At 36.9% G+C, this 17,957-nt stretch overlaps 1 protein-coding gene across 1 annotated transcript in view; it reads left to right on the top strand.

Moving 5' to 3' along the window:
- The window catches only part of si:dkey-192p21.6 (uncharacterized protein LOC565246 homolog), a 42,345-nt gene extending 30,025 nt beyond the window's left edge, over positions 1 to 12,320 (top strand). Inside the window, exons 16-18 of the mRNA XM_033979654.2 lie at positions 3,275 to 3,345; positions 9,035 to 9,147; positions 10,911 to 12,320. Of these exons, the coding sequence (XP_033835545.2) occupies positions 3,275 to 3,345; positions 9,035 to 9,147; positions 10,911 to 11,092 (366 nt within the window). The 3' untranslated portion in view covers positions 11,093 to 12,320. The remainder of the gene's footprint in view (positions 1 to 3,274; positions 3,346 to 9,034; positions 9,148 to 10,910) is intronic.
- The last annotated feature ends 5,637 nt before the right edge of the window (positions 12,321 to 17,957 follow it).

Raw genomic sequence — 17,957 nt, 5'->3', positions numbered from 1 at the left:
TGGAAACTGAAGCGTGGTATTGATTTTAACAGCAGATTTTGAATCATGGCACTACAAAGGAGTATAAGGGTCACATTGAAAAAATAAATTATATGAGCGCTGCAAGAATAAAGAATTTCAATATTAAAGTCATAATTTAATGAGAATAAATTTGAAGACAGAAAAAGTTAACTTAATTTAAAAAAATAAATAAAGTCATAGCCAAAAAAAGGACACAATTTTACTAAAAACAAAGTTGACCTTTAAGGATTTATGGGTTTATGCAGAATCAAAGCGAACACAGACTGCAAAAGACCGGCGCTTGAATGTGTTAAAAGCATTGCATAAATGCCCATAAAAGAGGTCAAACACTGAAATGTGAATATTTTACATGTTTGTAAGTTATTAGATAGATCACCACAGCAGTTTAGCTGCCACCTCTCCACTCTTATCAGTCACAAACTGTTGAATGAAGTAGGCTATGTTTTCTCCTTGTGGAGTGACTGGATTCCTCAGAAGAAGCCTACAGAGCATGTTGCTCCCGGGGGCTCATTGGGCAGGACACAGGCTGTGCTGCGAGCTGCGAACAGGTGGAGGAGAACAGGTGGAGGAGTCTCATTGTGTTCTTAATGAAGTTTAACTTAAATGATAACCCAGTGAAGAAAGAACATGGCAAGGAGCAGTGACAGCTGGTAAGCGGTTAGAGTGTTTGCCCACCAACCCCAAGGTCAGAGCTTCCATACTGTCTTGTCATTGTGTCCTTGGGCAAGACACATCTAGAGAGCAGGTTGGCAGTCTTTCTTTTGTCAGTTTAAGCCCAGGGCAGCTATGGCTAGAGAAGTAGTTATTGAACCTATTGTCAAGCTTGTAAAATGCAGTGCAAATGTAAGCCATATTTAAAGTCCATGTAACTTTTATGGTGGAGGCATACCACCTACTTGTCTTCACAGAGATGTTATTGCATTGCATGGAAAGTTCCACAGTATGGCTTACCTATTTCTATGGAGACGAACTATTGATTTCATTAGTTCAAGTTATAGATCAGATCATTAGAGACGAGGGACCGCTCACAATGAGAATGCATGTTTCATTAAAAAACAATCTAAGTTATTTTATCAACTCAACCACTAAATGAACTGATAAACTATCTTAAAATACTTAAAATAAGACATTTATATCCATTCAAGTAATTTTAACTATAGATATTATTAATTTTAGTAACAGTTGTTTTCCCATTACCTAAAGCCTGTATTGTTAGCCTGATACACAAGTGTAGCCTATCATGCATCCAAACAACAGTCCATATTAATTAAACCCCAACGATCAGGCAGCCCAAGTGAGATTGAAATTGAGTGGTTGTCCCACATAACCTCTTGTCCCGTAGCATCCCAGAGCACAGATAGCCTGCAGCAGACTGGATCCTGCGCCGGCCCGGCCATTCCACTACATTGATTCTGTCAACTATACTCATGATGGATCTCCCCCTAACAAGCTTGTGCAGTCCCTCAGCTTTCAAATGGGACTCTCTGCAGGAACACTAAATGTTTCTTTAAGCTTCTAAATCATATAAGATTTAAATTACCATCCATAATTAAAGTGGGCAAGACAGCCATGTTGCAATCTCACATATCACCACCAGATGCTAGCTATGGTACTGCTGTCTGACAGTGTGACATGCTTTGGCCTGACAGAAGAAATCCAGACAACACAAATGAGTCTGAACAAAGGCCAGATGAGGGGAGTGCGGGGTTTCACATCCTGCCATCTACTGGTAACAAAAAAAGCATAAACTTACAAGTGGTAGATTTAATGACACAGTAAACTAATTACTTTTTAACTGCATGGCTCATTGACATAAAAGACAAAAAATACACTTGGAGTTTATTGTAGATACCAGCAGTAGTGTCTCACCTTAAAGGGAGAGTATGTAGAATTTCAGTTTTATAAACATGTGTCTCTGTCACCAAATACATGAGGTTTTTACATGTTGAAATAAAATATGACTTTTACTGACAACATTTGTAATGTTGATTTTACAAAACATGACAGTTTAGGTTTTTGAGACAAATATCCAATCAGAAAGAGGAATGAACCTCACAAGTCTCTCATTTGGGGTGCCAGTTTTGATGCTGAAATACAGTTGGTTTAAACTTAAAAGGACTCTCCCTGATTTGAAAGATAGATCCTGTCCAAATACTGAGAATTAGGAAAACGTTTATATGCCCTCTGTAAAGAGATTGAGGCACTGTAAAACAGGTTTAGTAGTGAATATAATACCTGTATGAGCTTAGGCTAGACCTCCATTTGAATGTAGCCTGCCTCCCATCAAGTTATTATTAATGTATAAGCACTTATCACCATATGTAATGTAATATTTCCTTAGATGATGCCTAATGCTTTCCACTGGTGCTGTAATTACTCCTTTCTCTTGATGTGAATTTGACACAGCATTGTTTGTGGATCTTGAATGTGCTGGATGGTTTGAGTGATATGACAATACAGAATCAAACTGTAATCTGACTCTGCCATGAATTGCCAATTTAGATGTATGTATTGGCATTTCCCAGGCATGTGATCTGCCGCCATATTGGTTCTAGTTGCCATGTAAACAACTATAAAAAACAAAGAAAATAATGCATTAACTGCCCAAATTATCAGTATTAAACTATTTTTGAACTTTGATTTATAATGTTCTCTGTCTGTTATAAATCTGGGAAAAAGCATGGAAAGAGAAACAAAGAGAACCAATTTGGTGCTGAATTTTGCAATGTTCAGATATCTGCTCTCTTCCCAGCATGACTGAAGTTAGAAAAACTCCATCTATTGGTCAGCCTCTGTCATGCTCTGAGTGAATGACAGGTGTTTTAACTGGTCATAGTGAAGTATTAACACTTCTGTCCTCAAAGTGAATAGCTTTAATGAATAAGTAACTGTTGATCCTGCATACTGCACTTTATAGTGAATTACAATTAACCTCATTGTGTTTTTAATGTATTGTGTATTTGTGGACTGTTTTTTTTAGCTGTTGCACAACACTGACGGCAGCATGGGTGGATAACCCATGACAAATGACATTTCCCAATTGTGAGAAAATAAGAGACTAAACCAGAACTAGAACAGTACCAAGCCAAGTCTACATCAGGATTAAACTGAGCTTAAACCAGAATGATGGACCCTTTGGTGTATCAGTTAATCCTTTGGTACCTGTTTTTTCTGTTCCTGTGTTTTTAGTCTCCTGATACAAGCTGCTTTATCACTTCTATCGATTTAAAATCTGTTTCATTTCCACCCGCAGGGAATCTCCGCTGCCATCCTTACTAAGTGCACAAGAGACGCGGGATTTATACCTGTCAATAAAAATCTTTGGTAAGTGCTTCCTGACCCTCTAAATCCAGCCACTTTTCGCTCACAAAAGGATGGGCTTCCAGCAGGCACAAATCAGAGCTGCTAAAACACGCATTTACTTACCTCCAACGGCAGCTCCGCTCGTAAATAATCACCCTTGGAGTGCGGGGTGTGTGAATGCTACATCCTCTACATCACAGCCAGAAAACAACCAGGCCAAGTCAGGCTTGTTTGAGCTTTAAACTAGGGCTGCACAATTTTGAAAATATTTCTAATTGCAATTTTTCCTAAAATCATTGCAGCTATGTTTCATAATAGTATTCTGTTCAAAGTACATATTTTAAACACATCTCAAAGAATTGGCAAAAAGACTGAAATATGAATTGACAACTAAATAAATACAGGAGTCACATTTCATGGTTGTACAGATCTAAACTACAGGGTTAGCAGTTTTAGGCAGTATAAGACAAACTTTTTTATTTGTGGAGGATGGTACAGCCTTTGTGATTAATTATGTTCATTCAAACTGTGATTTCAATTCTTTTATGATCAATCTTGCAGCCCTAATTTAAATGGAGCAAAACATGGAGACTCCATAGTGGTGTTTTGATGTTTTATTTATACAGAGAGCCCAGTGAGAATACCAGACTCTTTTTCATGAGCGCCCTGATAAAATACAAAAAAATGCAAACAAAACAGATAACTACATATGTCCCTGTAAAACATTAAAAACAGTTGCAGGTATGATTATAAATGTTTATCTCCAGATTATTAAAGTGCATTACTGGCACCAATATATCCAGGTTTGCATGTCCTTGAAATATATTCCACTTTTAGGAGGCAAAATAACCAAAATCTTTTTTTTTTTTTTTTTCCCCCAATTCAGTTCTAATTTTTAGATATAGACAATCATGAGATCTTGCATTAAAAGTTCCTGTATCAAGCAAGTGAGATATTCAGGCAGTCTGTTAGTAGTCCCTTATAAATAAATTGTATACAGTGTTGTTCTCATCTGACAGAGATGGCCAACCTACTTTTTTATGGAGTGTACAATGGTGGGTTTTCATCACCTGTTATGAAATGAAGGGCTGAGTGAAAGAGTGTATCTAAAGGTTTTAAATTAGAGGCTGAAGTCTGCATGTATATTACACCTCCATAACCTAATACAGCAAAAAGGTTGCTTGAACAATTTCTTTTCTGTAATTGAAAAGGGTTCATGATGCGTTTCTATAATAAAATTATAATTTTGATTTTAAACTGCGGTATAATTTTGTTGTTTTTACGTTTTTAATCAAGGCAAGGCAAGGCAAGGCAAGTTTATTCGTATAGCACAATTCGTACACAAGGTAATTCAACGTACTTTACAGAATAAGAAAGACATTAAAATCACACAAATGAAAACATAAACAATCACCCAATCTGCAACTCTCTCACCCACTCGTTTGCACCCTTTAAAAACTCTCTCTTGCACTCTTTAAACACTGTCTTGCTCAGTTTAAGAACTTTCCCATTACTTTACAAAAAAACTTTCCTGCCACTTCTCAAATACTTTCCTGTCACTTTACTATGTCAAATAAAAGTCCATCAGTCCATGTTTCTTCAATCAATGGACCATTTAGTGTATAAAACTTTGTAGCTTGCATATCACTTAAATGTTTTTTTTTGTTTTGTTTTTTTTTCTTTTTCTGTTAATTTTTCTGTTCATTTTCTTTATCTGTTAATTAGGATTACCAAAATTATTTCTATTTGCTAAATGCCAGAATAATAAGAGAAGGATTTTTTCAGACAATTTTTTGTATTAATTTCTAAATAAAGTGAGAAGTTTACATACAGTAAGATTACTATGCCTTTAAACAATATGGGAAAGCCCAGATGACGATGTCATGTCTTTTGACGCTTCTGATAGGTTTATTGGCAATGTTTGAGTTAATTATAGACACACCTGTGGATGTATTTGAAGGCACACCTGAAACACACTGCTTCTTTGTTTAAAATTATGCGAAAGTCAAAAGAAATCAGCCAAGATATCAGGAAGAGAATTGTGGGCTTGTACAAGTCTGGTTCATCCTTAGGTGCAATTTCCAGATGCCTGAAGGTGCCACGTTCATCTGTTCAAACAATTATATGCATGTTTAAACAAAATGGGAATGTCTAGCCATTTTAGCGCTCAGGAAGGAGACAGGCTCTGTGTCCCAGAGATGAACGTGCTTTGATCCGAAATATGTATATCAACCCAAAAACAAAAGCAAAAGACCATGTGAAGATTGTTGCTGAAGCTGGTAGGAGTGTGTCATTTTCCCCAGTGAAACTAGTACTGTACTGATAGGGCTAAAAGGCCACTCTGTCAAGAAGAAGCCATTACTCCAAAAGAAACATAAAAAAAAAGTCAGATTACAGATTACCAGGGACTGGTGCACTTCACAAAATGGCATCATGAGGAAAGAACATTATGTGAAAATAGTGAAGCAACATCTCAAGACATCAGCCAGGAAGTTCAATCTAAGCCACAAATGGGTCTTCCAAATGGACATTGACTCAAAGCATACTGCCAAACTGGTTACAAAGTGACTGAAGGATAGCAAAGTCAATGTTTTGGAGTGGTCATCACAAAGAAAATGTATAGGCATGTGTGAGCAAGGTGGCCTTCAAACTTGGCTCAGTTACACCAATTCTGTCAGGAAGAATGGGCCAAAATTCCTGCCAACTATTGTGAGAAGCATGTAGAAGGATATCCAACATGTTTGACCCAAATCACACAGTTTAAAGGCAACGGTACCAAATACTACTGAAATACAGTATATGTAAACTTCTGACTTTGAATTGAAGAAATTAATGAAAAAATTATTTAAAATTCTCTCAGTATTCTGACGTTTGGCAAAAATAAATTATTTTGGTGATCCTAATTGACCTAAAACAGAAAAAGTTTAGTCTGATTTCATGTCAGACAGTGAGAAAAAAAGCATATTTGTTTTGTTTTTTTTAAACTTCTGGTTTAAACTGTAGTCTGTACAAAATGAGTAGGTATATTTTCGCAAAGGCAACCTCCCTATAAATGAAGCCATTTAGCCAATATATATAATAACTGTCTACCTTTAAAATACCTGCATATGTTTCCAGCCATTTTTCATGAATTACAGCTTAGTTACTCTTTTAAATGACTTTACAACCTGCGCACTGGTCTTGGAGCCTCTTAATATGAAGTGAATCATTTTAATGTTTCTACTGGAAGACGACCATTTCATCTATGATGTGTAAGCAAATCTCCCATGATGCTCCACTGAGGCCGCCACAGACCCATCCTCTGCCATTACACTGTACCTGCCTGGGTTTTATAGCTCCTACATCATGCATAGTTTATCGAGCTGCTGCCTCCTGATGTCTTGGAGTAATTAACTCTCGGGCCAAGAGTCCTGTTTGGCCCCTCTGTAGCCAGTTACAAAATAAAGCATCCTTAAGTGAGTGCAGCAGATATCGTACATTATATTATATCACATCAAATATTGTAGCACTTATAGAGGACAGGAACAGACTGGCATTCACTTAATACAGAATTATAATACTAACCATTGTCTTTATGTCAGGTGTTGGTATATTATTTATTAGTAAGTTATTAGTAGGGAGATATATTGATGTCTCTCGCTTGGTGCACACATATCAAATATTTATTACATTTATAGTTAAAAGTTGGATCTCAAATTTTTAATCTTTTAAAATTCAGCATGTTCCTTGTGAGAATGACAGATCATTATTTAAACTAAATCTGGGACTAAAGTTTGACTAAACCAGAACAGGACTAAATCAAGTCTACATCAGGATTAAACTGGTATCAAACCAAGACCACACAGCTGTAGTTACATAACTTTGTGGTCAAAAAAATTGTTTTTACACTTCTGAACTTTTTTGTCTTTTTTGTCATGACCTAACCGTTTCTATCTTAAGACAGATGGAGGATTCTGTTGGCATTTCACTGCATTAACTGTGTTTTAAACACTGTAAATAAATAAATATCCATCCAACCAACCTACCTCCCTCCTTACCTCCCGCCCTCCGTACCTACCTCCCCACCTCCCTCCCTCACAATTTTAAATATTGGGAAAATGGTTTCACATCGCATTAGCTATTTTAAAAGAGACATGTTATGCAAAACTTACTTTTAAGAGCTTTTAACCATGATGGTTATATGATTTTTAATGGTTTTCCCTTCTTATACACCCACTTTAAGTTACATTTAGAATGATTCATGCATGTTTGAGTAATCTTTATTCTCCTGCAATCAACATAACATTTTAGGTGATGCACTCTTAAGGGGCAGACAGAAATCCATTCTGTAGTTTTGAACATTTATGAGATTGCTTAAGATCAATATTGCAATTTCAAAAGTCCAAAATATGAAATAATGATCTTTGTGTGTCATAGATTATAATGATATACAGTAGTAGACAAAGGGACAGTATGTGTTTTTTAAGGGTTTTCAGACTGTAGCAAGTTCCTGTAACCTTTTTAGTGAATATCTTACTGTAAGTGCATTAGACAATATCACATCAACCAGTACAGCAGTTACAGCAGACAGGAACATGGCAGACTGGCATAGCTCCACTCGCCTGGTGCCAAAGATCCTCCTCTGCACAAGCTAAAGGCTCTGCCAAAAAACTGTCCTTCAGACCTCACTGAGTATTTATCTGCACCAAAGGATTCCTAGGGACAGGGGTTTACAACATGCTACTAACTAATTGTGCTATTGGGGTTGGTTGGACAAGATTCTGAATTGCAAATGAAAAAAAAGAAGAAATAATGAACAAATTAACTTTTAAATGAAACTAAATTAACTGCAGACCCACAGAGATGAGCCACACCACAGTGGAAATGCTGTTTAGGGTTAAATTAATTATTCAGTTACTAAACCAAAGTAATATCCATAATCCAATACACAAATTAAACTATGACTTAGGAAATTTGCGGTTCAAAGCATGCAAACTTTGTTGATAACTCACATACACAAACTAACAGTCAATCATGTTCATTGCACGTGGACAACACAGAGCAGTAAACAAAGTGGACAATGCCAGCAGTGACTCATTCAACAATAGATCTGAGTTAAATCGAGCATACAGACAAACAGTATAACAAATGATGGTACATCTAGATACAATTTCTACATTAGAACATTCCCCAGTACTGAAATGTCCCACAGTAAAATAAAAAGCATAGCTATCGTGCATTTATTCCATTACAGATGTCTTGTTTTTTTTTTTTTTATCAAAGAATCTTGAAAAACATGCATTCTTATTGTGAGCAGCTCTCCACAGATCTGACCGAGTAGCACAACCACTATAGAGACAGAAAAGTTTAATGTCATATTGCGGAAGACTTTTGACAAAGCAATAGAATCTCCATGGCAACAAGCATGCAATAGATCCTCCATCAGAAAAGTTACATAGTGCACTTTTAACATGTATATCGCTGCTCACATTCAATGTACTAGGCCTATATGAAAATTAAAGGTAGAATATGTAACTTTCTGGAGATTATAGCCGAACATTTCCATGGAAACAGAGCAGGTCCTCCTTCAGGCTAAATAAGAGTCTTTCTTGTGAAGATGCAGTTTTTTCTATTGTTTATTGTTTTTGGCTAGAAAGGTACATACTGTGGCTAGTAATAAATATATTGTCAAATCCAGTTTTTCCACATACATGTTTTCTCTTGCTCACAGGTCTTTGTCCTTTGTGACCTGTTTGGGCTGCTTTTCCTTCCTGCTACTGGGAGCCATGTACTTTATCATAGATGTGAGAGGCTGGTGGAGAGGACAGCCATTCATATATCCAGGTACTGTTTGTTCAGCTTTGTTTAAAAGCTTTAATGCATTTTGCTGATGTAGAGGACTTAGTGAAGGTTACAATATCACTCTTTACCTAAGGCTGCTCTGGGCATTGCGCTAATGTTTTAGTCTAAAAACACCACAACCAAGGAGAAGAGGAGACTGCACCACTGTATTTTTTCCAATTCAATTCAAGATAATAGTAAGATACAGTTTAAGAGGGCAAAAAGTTATCCTAAAGCCTAACTTGAGTTGAATGCTGGGAGAAGAGTTTTCTTTTTTAATGGTTAATACAGCCATGTAATTGAAATATGTCAGTATTTATTTAATTATGTTAAAAGAATAAGCTTGTCCTTGCTTTTTATGTTTAAGTTAGGTAAGACTATTCACAAACTCACTGTCCAGTATGCTTTAGTCTGTTATTTGGCATATGTAATAATCTAATCAATCAGCCATTATAATATTAACCATATTTTCTACTTGGTACATGGGCAAAAATGTTATGAATTATTAGTAAGATATTAGTTTCTTTAGTATACATACAAACAGTTGCTTACTTTCATTAATGCATCTTATCTTGATTACATTCAATATAAAGTACAGCAAGTTAACCTCAAATTACAAACATTTTAAAATTGAATGTGTTTTGTGAGAATCAAGCATTTAGTTTGCGCAAACAAAGGCAACAGTTTACTTTTGAATATAATGGTTTTGTCATCACATTTGTAGTGGTTTTGGGGAAGTGTGCCTGACGTATTGTAGGTCCTCCCTTCTGCAGCGGTCTATAGAGTCCAATACAAACTGCACTTCATTTAATGACTACAGCTGTCAGAGCAACAAAAGCCTTTATGTTCAGAGTGTGCATAAAAGCAAACAACAAGGAATCAACAAAAGTGAATTGGGAGTGGGACTGTAAAATGGAAATGTGACAACTGGTCACTTTTGATTGTTACCTTCAATGAGGCCCACCAGTACGGTTTGTTTTACGTGGCAAAATAACAACAAAATAACATCATAAAAACATTTACACAACTTCCTGATACCATCTTTAGTGTTTTATTTTCAGGGATATCAGTGTGTGGACAAGGGGAAATATGATGATATTGGGGAAAAGTACTCTCCTTATGGTAAATAATTATAGATTTATACAGACTTTTTCTACGTCCAACAGGCACTGAAAGCACTTTATATCAAGAAACCACTACTACCACTCACTCATTCGCACACACACTCAAACAGCAGTGTATGCAGACACTGGGGGTGAGGCAGGCGCCCAACGAAACAACCACAGTATTCATATTTGGGACTGAACGCCAACTTGTGGGTCGGTGGATATGATGCATGTTAGACAGAGAAAGAGCTTTTTTGGGGGGGGAAGGCGTTTAGAGATGGGAAAGACTTGACAATAAATAATTGATTTGAGAATAGATTTTTATCCTTAATTGTCAAAATTGGTATCAACCCTGTGACAGCAGTAGCTCAGAGGCAGATGTGGCAAGTTCTTATTGGTTGACAGCAGTATACTGTAGGGACTTATTTTATGTAGGTTATAAGGTTTAAGGATTTATATTTGATGACAGCAGAAATTCTCCTTTCCTTAGTGAGTGAGTGAATTTTTGGCATTTCTATGTAAAAAGGAAGATAAAACTTCTGATTCACAAGTTTAATCTGTTTACTACAGCCCTAATAGACTACACCTTACAAGAAAAAAAACTATTTGAATTCAGTGCTTTACACATATAATTAGTACATTTCTCTTGTCTTTTTGCAGGTACAAACTCCATCTTGGTGTATGTGGGCCACTCTTTGCTGGGGTTCTACTTTCCATTCAGTTGGGACATGCGGCTTTGGGACAGTCATTGGGAGTTGCTCTTCATGAACCTTTGGGGTACTGCTCTGTGGGTGCTCATCTCCTACCTCCTCTACCGTAAACGATTCTTCCTCAAAATATGAACTCACTCCCTCTATGAACACTATTACCTCTATATAGTAATGTATATGATGAGTATTGATTATTTAAACATATGAAGGCTATAAAAATATGGCTTTAAGTGATATTGCTCAGTTTTATGTGATCTGTTCAATTCATCAGGCGTATACAGGGTTTTTCAAGAAACACTCAGTTTGAATTACAGTGTATGTACGTTGAAATATTCCAGTGCACCAACCAGTTTTTTCATTATCTGTACAAGTTCTACTTTAATATGGTAGGAGAAACAGGACCACCCATAGGACACTTACACAGAAATAACATGCAAACTCCACACGGAAAGATACTGTCTGATCCTGGATATGAATGAATGTGTTGTGAGTCTCAACCACTACACCACTGTCTTTTGTATCTTTCTTTCTTCTTTGTCTAAAGTGCATATTTAGACCAAACCATATCTCTCAACCAAAACCATCAATTGACATAAGCTACTTCCAAGCTTTAAAGGTCAGGATTGTTCCTCGCAATGGCATTAAAACGATCTGTCTTGCATTTATTCATTGTAAGGTGTTGCTGCAAAAAATCCTTAAAAAACATGCATTCTTACCGTGAGCAGGCTGACTTCTCCATAGATCGATCCTGTAACTTGTCTCCATGGATATACCAGTTAAATTTAATGGTAGACTGCAGAGGATTCGCTTGGAACTGACACTGTTCAAATATACAAGCTGCACCTAGTCTTGTTCTTTTCTATTTGACTGTTTTGAACCAGATCTAAACTTGGCTCTAATTGAGATAATGTATTACATGCCATCTGTGTGGTTCCCATTGGGTGCCATGTTTTGTACCTCTTGTCTTGTTCAGTAAATAGACTGATTAAAGTGAATATACCGAGGCGCTGCTTAACAAATTAGCCTGAGTGATTCCACAGCTCACCGGGGCGGCCATTATGACTCTGTTTCCATGGACACCCTGTTTGTGCGTGCGACTGTGGGGACCATCTGCCCCCGTCCGGCTCTTTACTGGGGTCAAGATGCTCCTCTCACAATGAGGGGTGTTAATGCGGATGGCACCTCCTGCACTTTACAATTAGACAATCAGGAAATGCACCAGACCTGGAGACGTGGCATATTAAGCATTTATTTAGATAATTATCCGTTATTGTGGAAGTGTATTGTAAAGTCTATATTGTTTAAATTAAAGTAGTTGATGCATATACTGGATTGAATCAGGGCTAATGGACTAAACTCATCATAAACAATGGCAATTAATTATAAATTGAAAAGATTAAGGTTAAATAACTTAATGCAATTTGAGTAGCCTTGTCTGAAGAATCTGAACATATTTATTTACATACTTATAACTTGAATTATGAGAAAAATCATAGTAAGACAATTGCTCATTTATTCAAAGTTTGCAGATCAAATCCTGTTGCTGATGTATCCTTGAACAAGACACGTCCAGAGTTTGTTTCCCTGGTCTAAGTGTGCATTTACACTTGCACACTCCCAACATCAAAACTGGGACTAAACCTGGACTAGATCAGGACTGAACCAGGATTAGAACAGGATCAAATCAAGTCCACATCAGGACAAAATTGGGCAAATAACAGTGCCCTAAGAATTACAAATTACACTATTAACCCTACTAGTGCACCCTTGTCAGTCTCTATGTGAAAACTGCTATACAAAAAGCAAAGGTCATTTGCTTCTTACCTTTCCTGAGACAGATCAGAAATATAGAATAAACAAATTTTACCTCGAACTAACTTGAAATCTTAACCAGAACATAACCAATTTTAACTATAACACCATGTAGGACTGTGTAATTACTCAGATTTTAATCAAGATCAAGATTAAGTCATTTTTAATTGTCAGTGATCAGCTGCAATCTTTTTAATGAAGAGGTCCACAGCCAACTGGTCAGTAAAAGCATGTGGTTTGGACCAGATTTCAGACTTTGGTGGAATAAACTGTAGTATTGTGTTAAATGGTAATTATTATCTGTATTGTTTATGTTCAGTAAAGTTATATTAAAAGCATTTTTAGTAAAATAAATTGTCATTGATCAATATGATTAAAAAGTGTCCTAACACCGTGCCCAAGACTAAAACCAATGTATGTTATAAATCAATGGTAGCAAATCTATTCTATTGACTGATTTATTCCTCTGACAGTTAAATGTGGTGTGAAAGTGTCTTTGGTCAGGTGGTGCGTACATCATGAAACGACCATCTCTTTAATGAAATGAGCCTGCGCTTCTCTCACAGCAAATTCTATTACTCACTCCTCTCTGGTCTAACGTTATCAGACAGAGGTGCCGTGGGCCCATTGGTAATTGGACTAAAGAGTTGTTGTGCTTTGAATCCTTGTATTTGTTTTGGGGTTCAGATTATATAAAAACTTTACCTATGATGGTTTACCTATGACCTATTTAATGAGATGGGGCAGGTAAAATTATAATATTATATATATATATATATATATTGTTAATTCAATTAAATTGTGTTTATATAGCACATTTATATACAACTTCAGCTGCCCAAAGTGATTCACATAAAAAGTTGACAAAAAACAAATAAATATATAGATAATACGATACATAGGCAAAGAACACTAAAACAAAACATCAACATATTGTGCTAGTATTAAACGCCAGGGAGAAGAGGTGGGTTTTCAGTCTAGTCTTAAACTGCGTTAAAGGCTGAGAGGATCTGACAGGCAGAGGGAGGCTGTTCCAAAGTCTGGGAGCTGTCACAGAAAAGGCTCTGTCACCTCTGGTTTTCGGCCTGGCTTTGGGCACAGCCAGCAGGAGGCGGTCAGCTGACATCAGGGCTCTCGGTGGAGTACAGGGCTGTAGTAACTTCTTCAAATAAAGAGGACCCATAGAGTTAAACACAGTTTAAATACAAATAACATTTTTTATTGCATCAGATATGAAATAGGGAGCCAGTGCAGGTTGCACAGCAGAGGCATGATGTGCTCTCACCTTAGTTTTTGTCAGCAGACTAGCAGCAGCGTTAATATGTAATATGTGTGTATTTTCATTTTGTATACTTCATAAGAAAATACCATGTATTTAAGAGAGAAATTGGCTCTTATTGGAGCTTATACTGGATCCTATTCTGCAGGAGTTAAATAACTTTTTCTTGTTTGTAGATGCTATTCTGTGAACTTTCACCAATCAAAATATAGAATATAATGTCTTATTTTGTCAATTGCTATGGTAACAGTCCTATTACCAATTCAATTCAATTCATTTATTTTTGTAATGCCCAAAATCACAACAACAGTTGTCTCGAAGGGCGTTCATGTTTTGGTTGATGGGGGAAACCGGAGTACCCGGAGGAAACCCATCCAGACACGAGAAGAAACATGCAAAACTCCACACAGAAAGGCCTGGGCGACCCGGGGATCGAACCAAACCCTCTTGCTGTGAGGCATGAGTGTTGCCACTCAGCCACCATGCTGCCTACACACAAAAACAAAACAACAGGCAAAAAATCAGACAAAAGTATTATAATATAATATGTGACTGGCTTCAAAAAAAAAAATCCTGATTTTAATTACACATTAAACTATACAGTACCAGTGCAGCCAATATCAAATAATGTTGACGAGCTTATTCAGAATGAACTGGGATCGATAGAGACTGGTCTGAGAGATTCCACAGAAATGATTTAGAAAACAGTGATGATGCTAAAGGCTTTTAGCTGACTCATAGAGTACAGGAACATCAGGGTCGTCATACAAACAAAGACATAACAGTTGTGTAACATATCACCATATGTTACTATCACTATCAAATCCATCATCCTACCAGAAAAGTCTCCAAATTGTTTAATCTAATTGTACTGCTACTTAGGATAATGTGTATGTTATTTTCTGAACCATGTTTGCCAACTGGCTTAATTTGGTTCATATTTCCTCTCTCTATCATTTCCTTTCCTGTGTAGACTGCAAATACTATAAGTACTGTACAACTAACTAAATTTTTTACATGTAGTTTTGATGTTAGTTCACTTATTTGAATGATAAATTTTAAATAATGGTGTTTTAGGGCATTATGTTTGACACTGAGGGACTTATTGGTCATTGGGTTGGCATTTCACCAGTGACCAGAAAGTGCTTTTGTTGGGCAAGACACCAAGTTCACCCACACTTGCTTCTTCAGTAGCTTTCAGGTTGTGACAGGAAGGTGTCAGCTTTTCCCGGAGGCACACCGCAAACAAAAATCCAGTAGGCTCAAGTAGATCCATAAACCAGGTTCTTTATTTCGGCACAGGCATCATTCAAACTGATTCGACACGATCTCCTCTAAATCACCTCTCCTCAGTGAGCTCTTATACTGGCATATCACGTAACATCCTCTTTATGATTAACCCAGTATGTCTCGACATAAACACATCCCTTTGGTTTACATCAGGTCAGCACAAACATAGCATGTGTACTTAGCTGGTTCTCTGAGTTCAGACATACACATAACAGTTCAAAGTTCTTATAGCAAACATACCACAGTGGAGCTCACAGGAGGCAAAACAAGTAATGGTACAGTATTCGTAATATGAAGTATTAAATAAAACATTAATCTCACAAAGGGCATCTGGATTAAAAATCATCAAAGAACTTGTTCGCTGTAAAAATTCAGGGAAGACAAGGAGCAAGCCATAGGTATAATTCTGGGACATGACATTGTAAATGAACATACCCAAAACAATGCAGTAGATTCTATTACATTTCACTCAAATGCATTCCGTTCATGGTTGTATTTTCTGGTGACTTTGACTGTAATCTCCCTTATTCAAGTAAAACAAATGTTCCATTTCCTTTAAAGAAGACATCCGATCAACACATCAGGCTGAATTTCTCCTTGATTCCCCCATAATCCATCGTGGCGGTCTCAGACAAAGCCCATACGACACCACTGTGGTCACATATATAATGACGACACCACATTTCCTTGTCTCTGTATTGATTCTTGTTGGGCATATGTCTCCAGATACCTATGGAAACCCTACCCTCCACAGACTATGCTACTGCTATGAACCCTTGGACTGCGTATACCCTATAATGATCAGTGGGATTACATTTGGGCTCTTATGCAGTGTAAATGAACCCTTTAATACAGGATCTGCTTAACAAATCAATTATATCAAAGTGTTGTTTTACATTTTGCATTCACCGACAGTGAATGCAAGATCAGAAAGTGCTGACATGTCTCCTGGAAGTAATTAGACGAGCTTGTTTTTCCCGCATTAGGTTCAGAAATGATATATGCAAAAAAAAAAAATCTGTTAAATGTCTTATTTAGTGAAATTTGAAACTGTTGAACTGTTGAACATTTTGTACCTTGTAAAATGCACTCATTCACCCTGCACAGATCATGGCCCGGTGTTTGTTCTTGACTAATTTATTCAAAGTTTGTCATATTTAGGGTGATTTTAGACATTTACAGATATAGGTAAGTTTGAAGATAAAGCTATTTAAAAGAATTGTTTCTGAAATTGTAAAATTATTTGAGGCAAAAAAACATCTTATAATGTGAAAAGTAGCATATTTCAAAATTCCACACTTCCTCTAGTTTGGGTCTTAAAAACAAGTGTGATCTCATTGCAAATGTTTCCATGTGTGTTGAAGCCATTACTGCACAGAGAAAAAAGATCAAATTTGACAAATGGAGAAAAATGTCATGACACCATTATTAGACAGCACTTAGCTAATAGACATGATTAAATAGGAAAATTCAGAATGTATCAATGATTTCCAATGTAGTTTATTAGTCTATGAAATAAATGCTTTGGCAGTTCAGTTTTTCCCCAATACAATGCAAATCAACACATTTTTATTTATAGTTAAGGTATGCAGTTCACTGAAAATTGTTAAGAATGGACCACATTTTTCAAAAGGGGGCAAACTTCGTGGGCAACAGCAGTCCCCATGCACAACTTCTTCAAGCCTGAACCATGACAGAGCAGGTAATAACAAAATACCCCACTGTTAGAGCTGACTCTTGTTTACACTGCAGTGTGTTTGACTCTGAGTAGGACAGGATCTGTGGCTCGGCTGCAGTTCACTGAGCTGTGGGACATTGATTAGAGCGAGTTGCTCAAAGTGACTGGTGTCTGCCCTGAGGCTTCAACACTGCACCATTGCACCCTCCTACATAGGACATCCCATAAAGGCAGAACCAAACCACTGCTCCTTCCTATACGGATCGTCCACCAAAGACAGCACCAAACCACTGGTCACTTCTATGGGGCGTCCCATGAAGTGGCCCAGCTTGGACACGGAGAAACAAGCACCACTGGTCCATGGAGATAATGCTGTTGTGGATCACTTATTAACTTGCTTTTAAAACATTTTGGGTAATAAAATGGTAAAATGTTGAGCAAACGATTTACTACTTCCACTGTTGTTATTTCAACAAACTTACCTTAAAAGTATGATGAAATTTCAAGTTTATTAGTTGGTCAAAATGTTTCTAGGTAGTTCAATGAAAACCTAACCTGGTAGAAAACATGCAAACATGTAGAGTTTGTTTTTGGTTTTTTTTATTCAACTTCTACAGGTTATTAGTCTGGACTGGCTATCTCTAAAAGTGAGACATCAGAAAAGACATCTTCACCATCCACAAATGCACCAGGCATTTCCCATCTCCAGATCTTGAGTTTGGCTTGGTCATGGGTGTACATCCTCGAGGATTAGCCCATAGCTCATCGTAAATTGCTGAAATAATTCCAACACATGCCACTGGCCAGGAAGTATTAGCAGTGAGTGAAAATAAAACCAACTCATCTCCCCTGTTCCATCAAGCATTAACTTTATCTTATGAATTCAAATGTCACAATATTAGAACAGACCCCCCATTCACATTGCCTTATCTGGTAAT

This window comes from Periophthalmus magnuspinnatus, chromosome 15 (genome assembly GCF_009829125.3).
Source record: "Periophthalmus magnuspinnatus isolate fPerMag1 chromosome 15, fPerMag1.2.pri, whole genome shotgun sequence".
NCBI lineage: Eukaryota > Metazoa > Chordata > Actinopteri > Gobiiformes > Gobiidae > Periophthalmus > Periophthalmus magnuspinnatus.
This window is presented reverse-complemented; position numbering and strand designations above follow the sequence as displayed.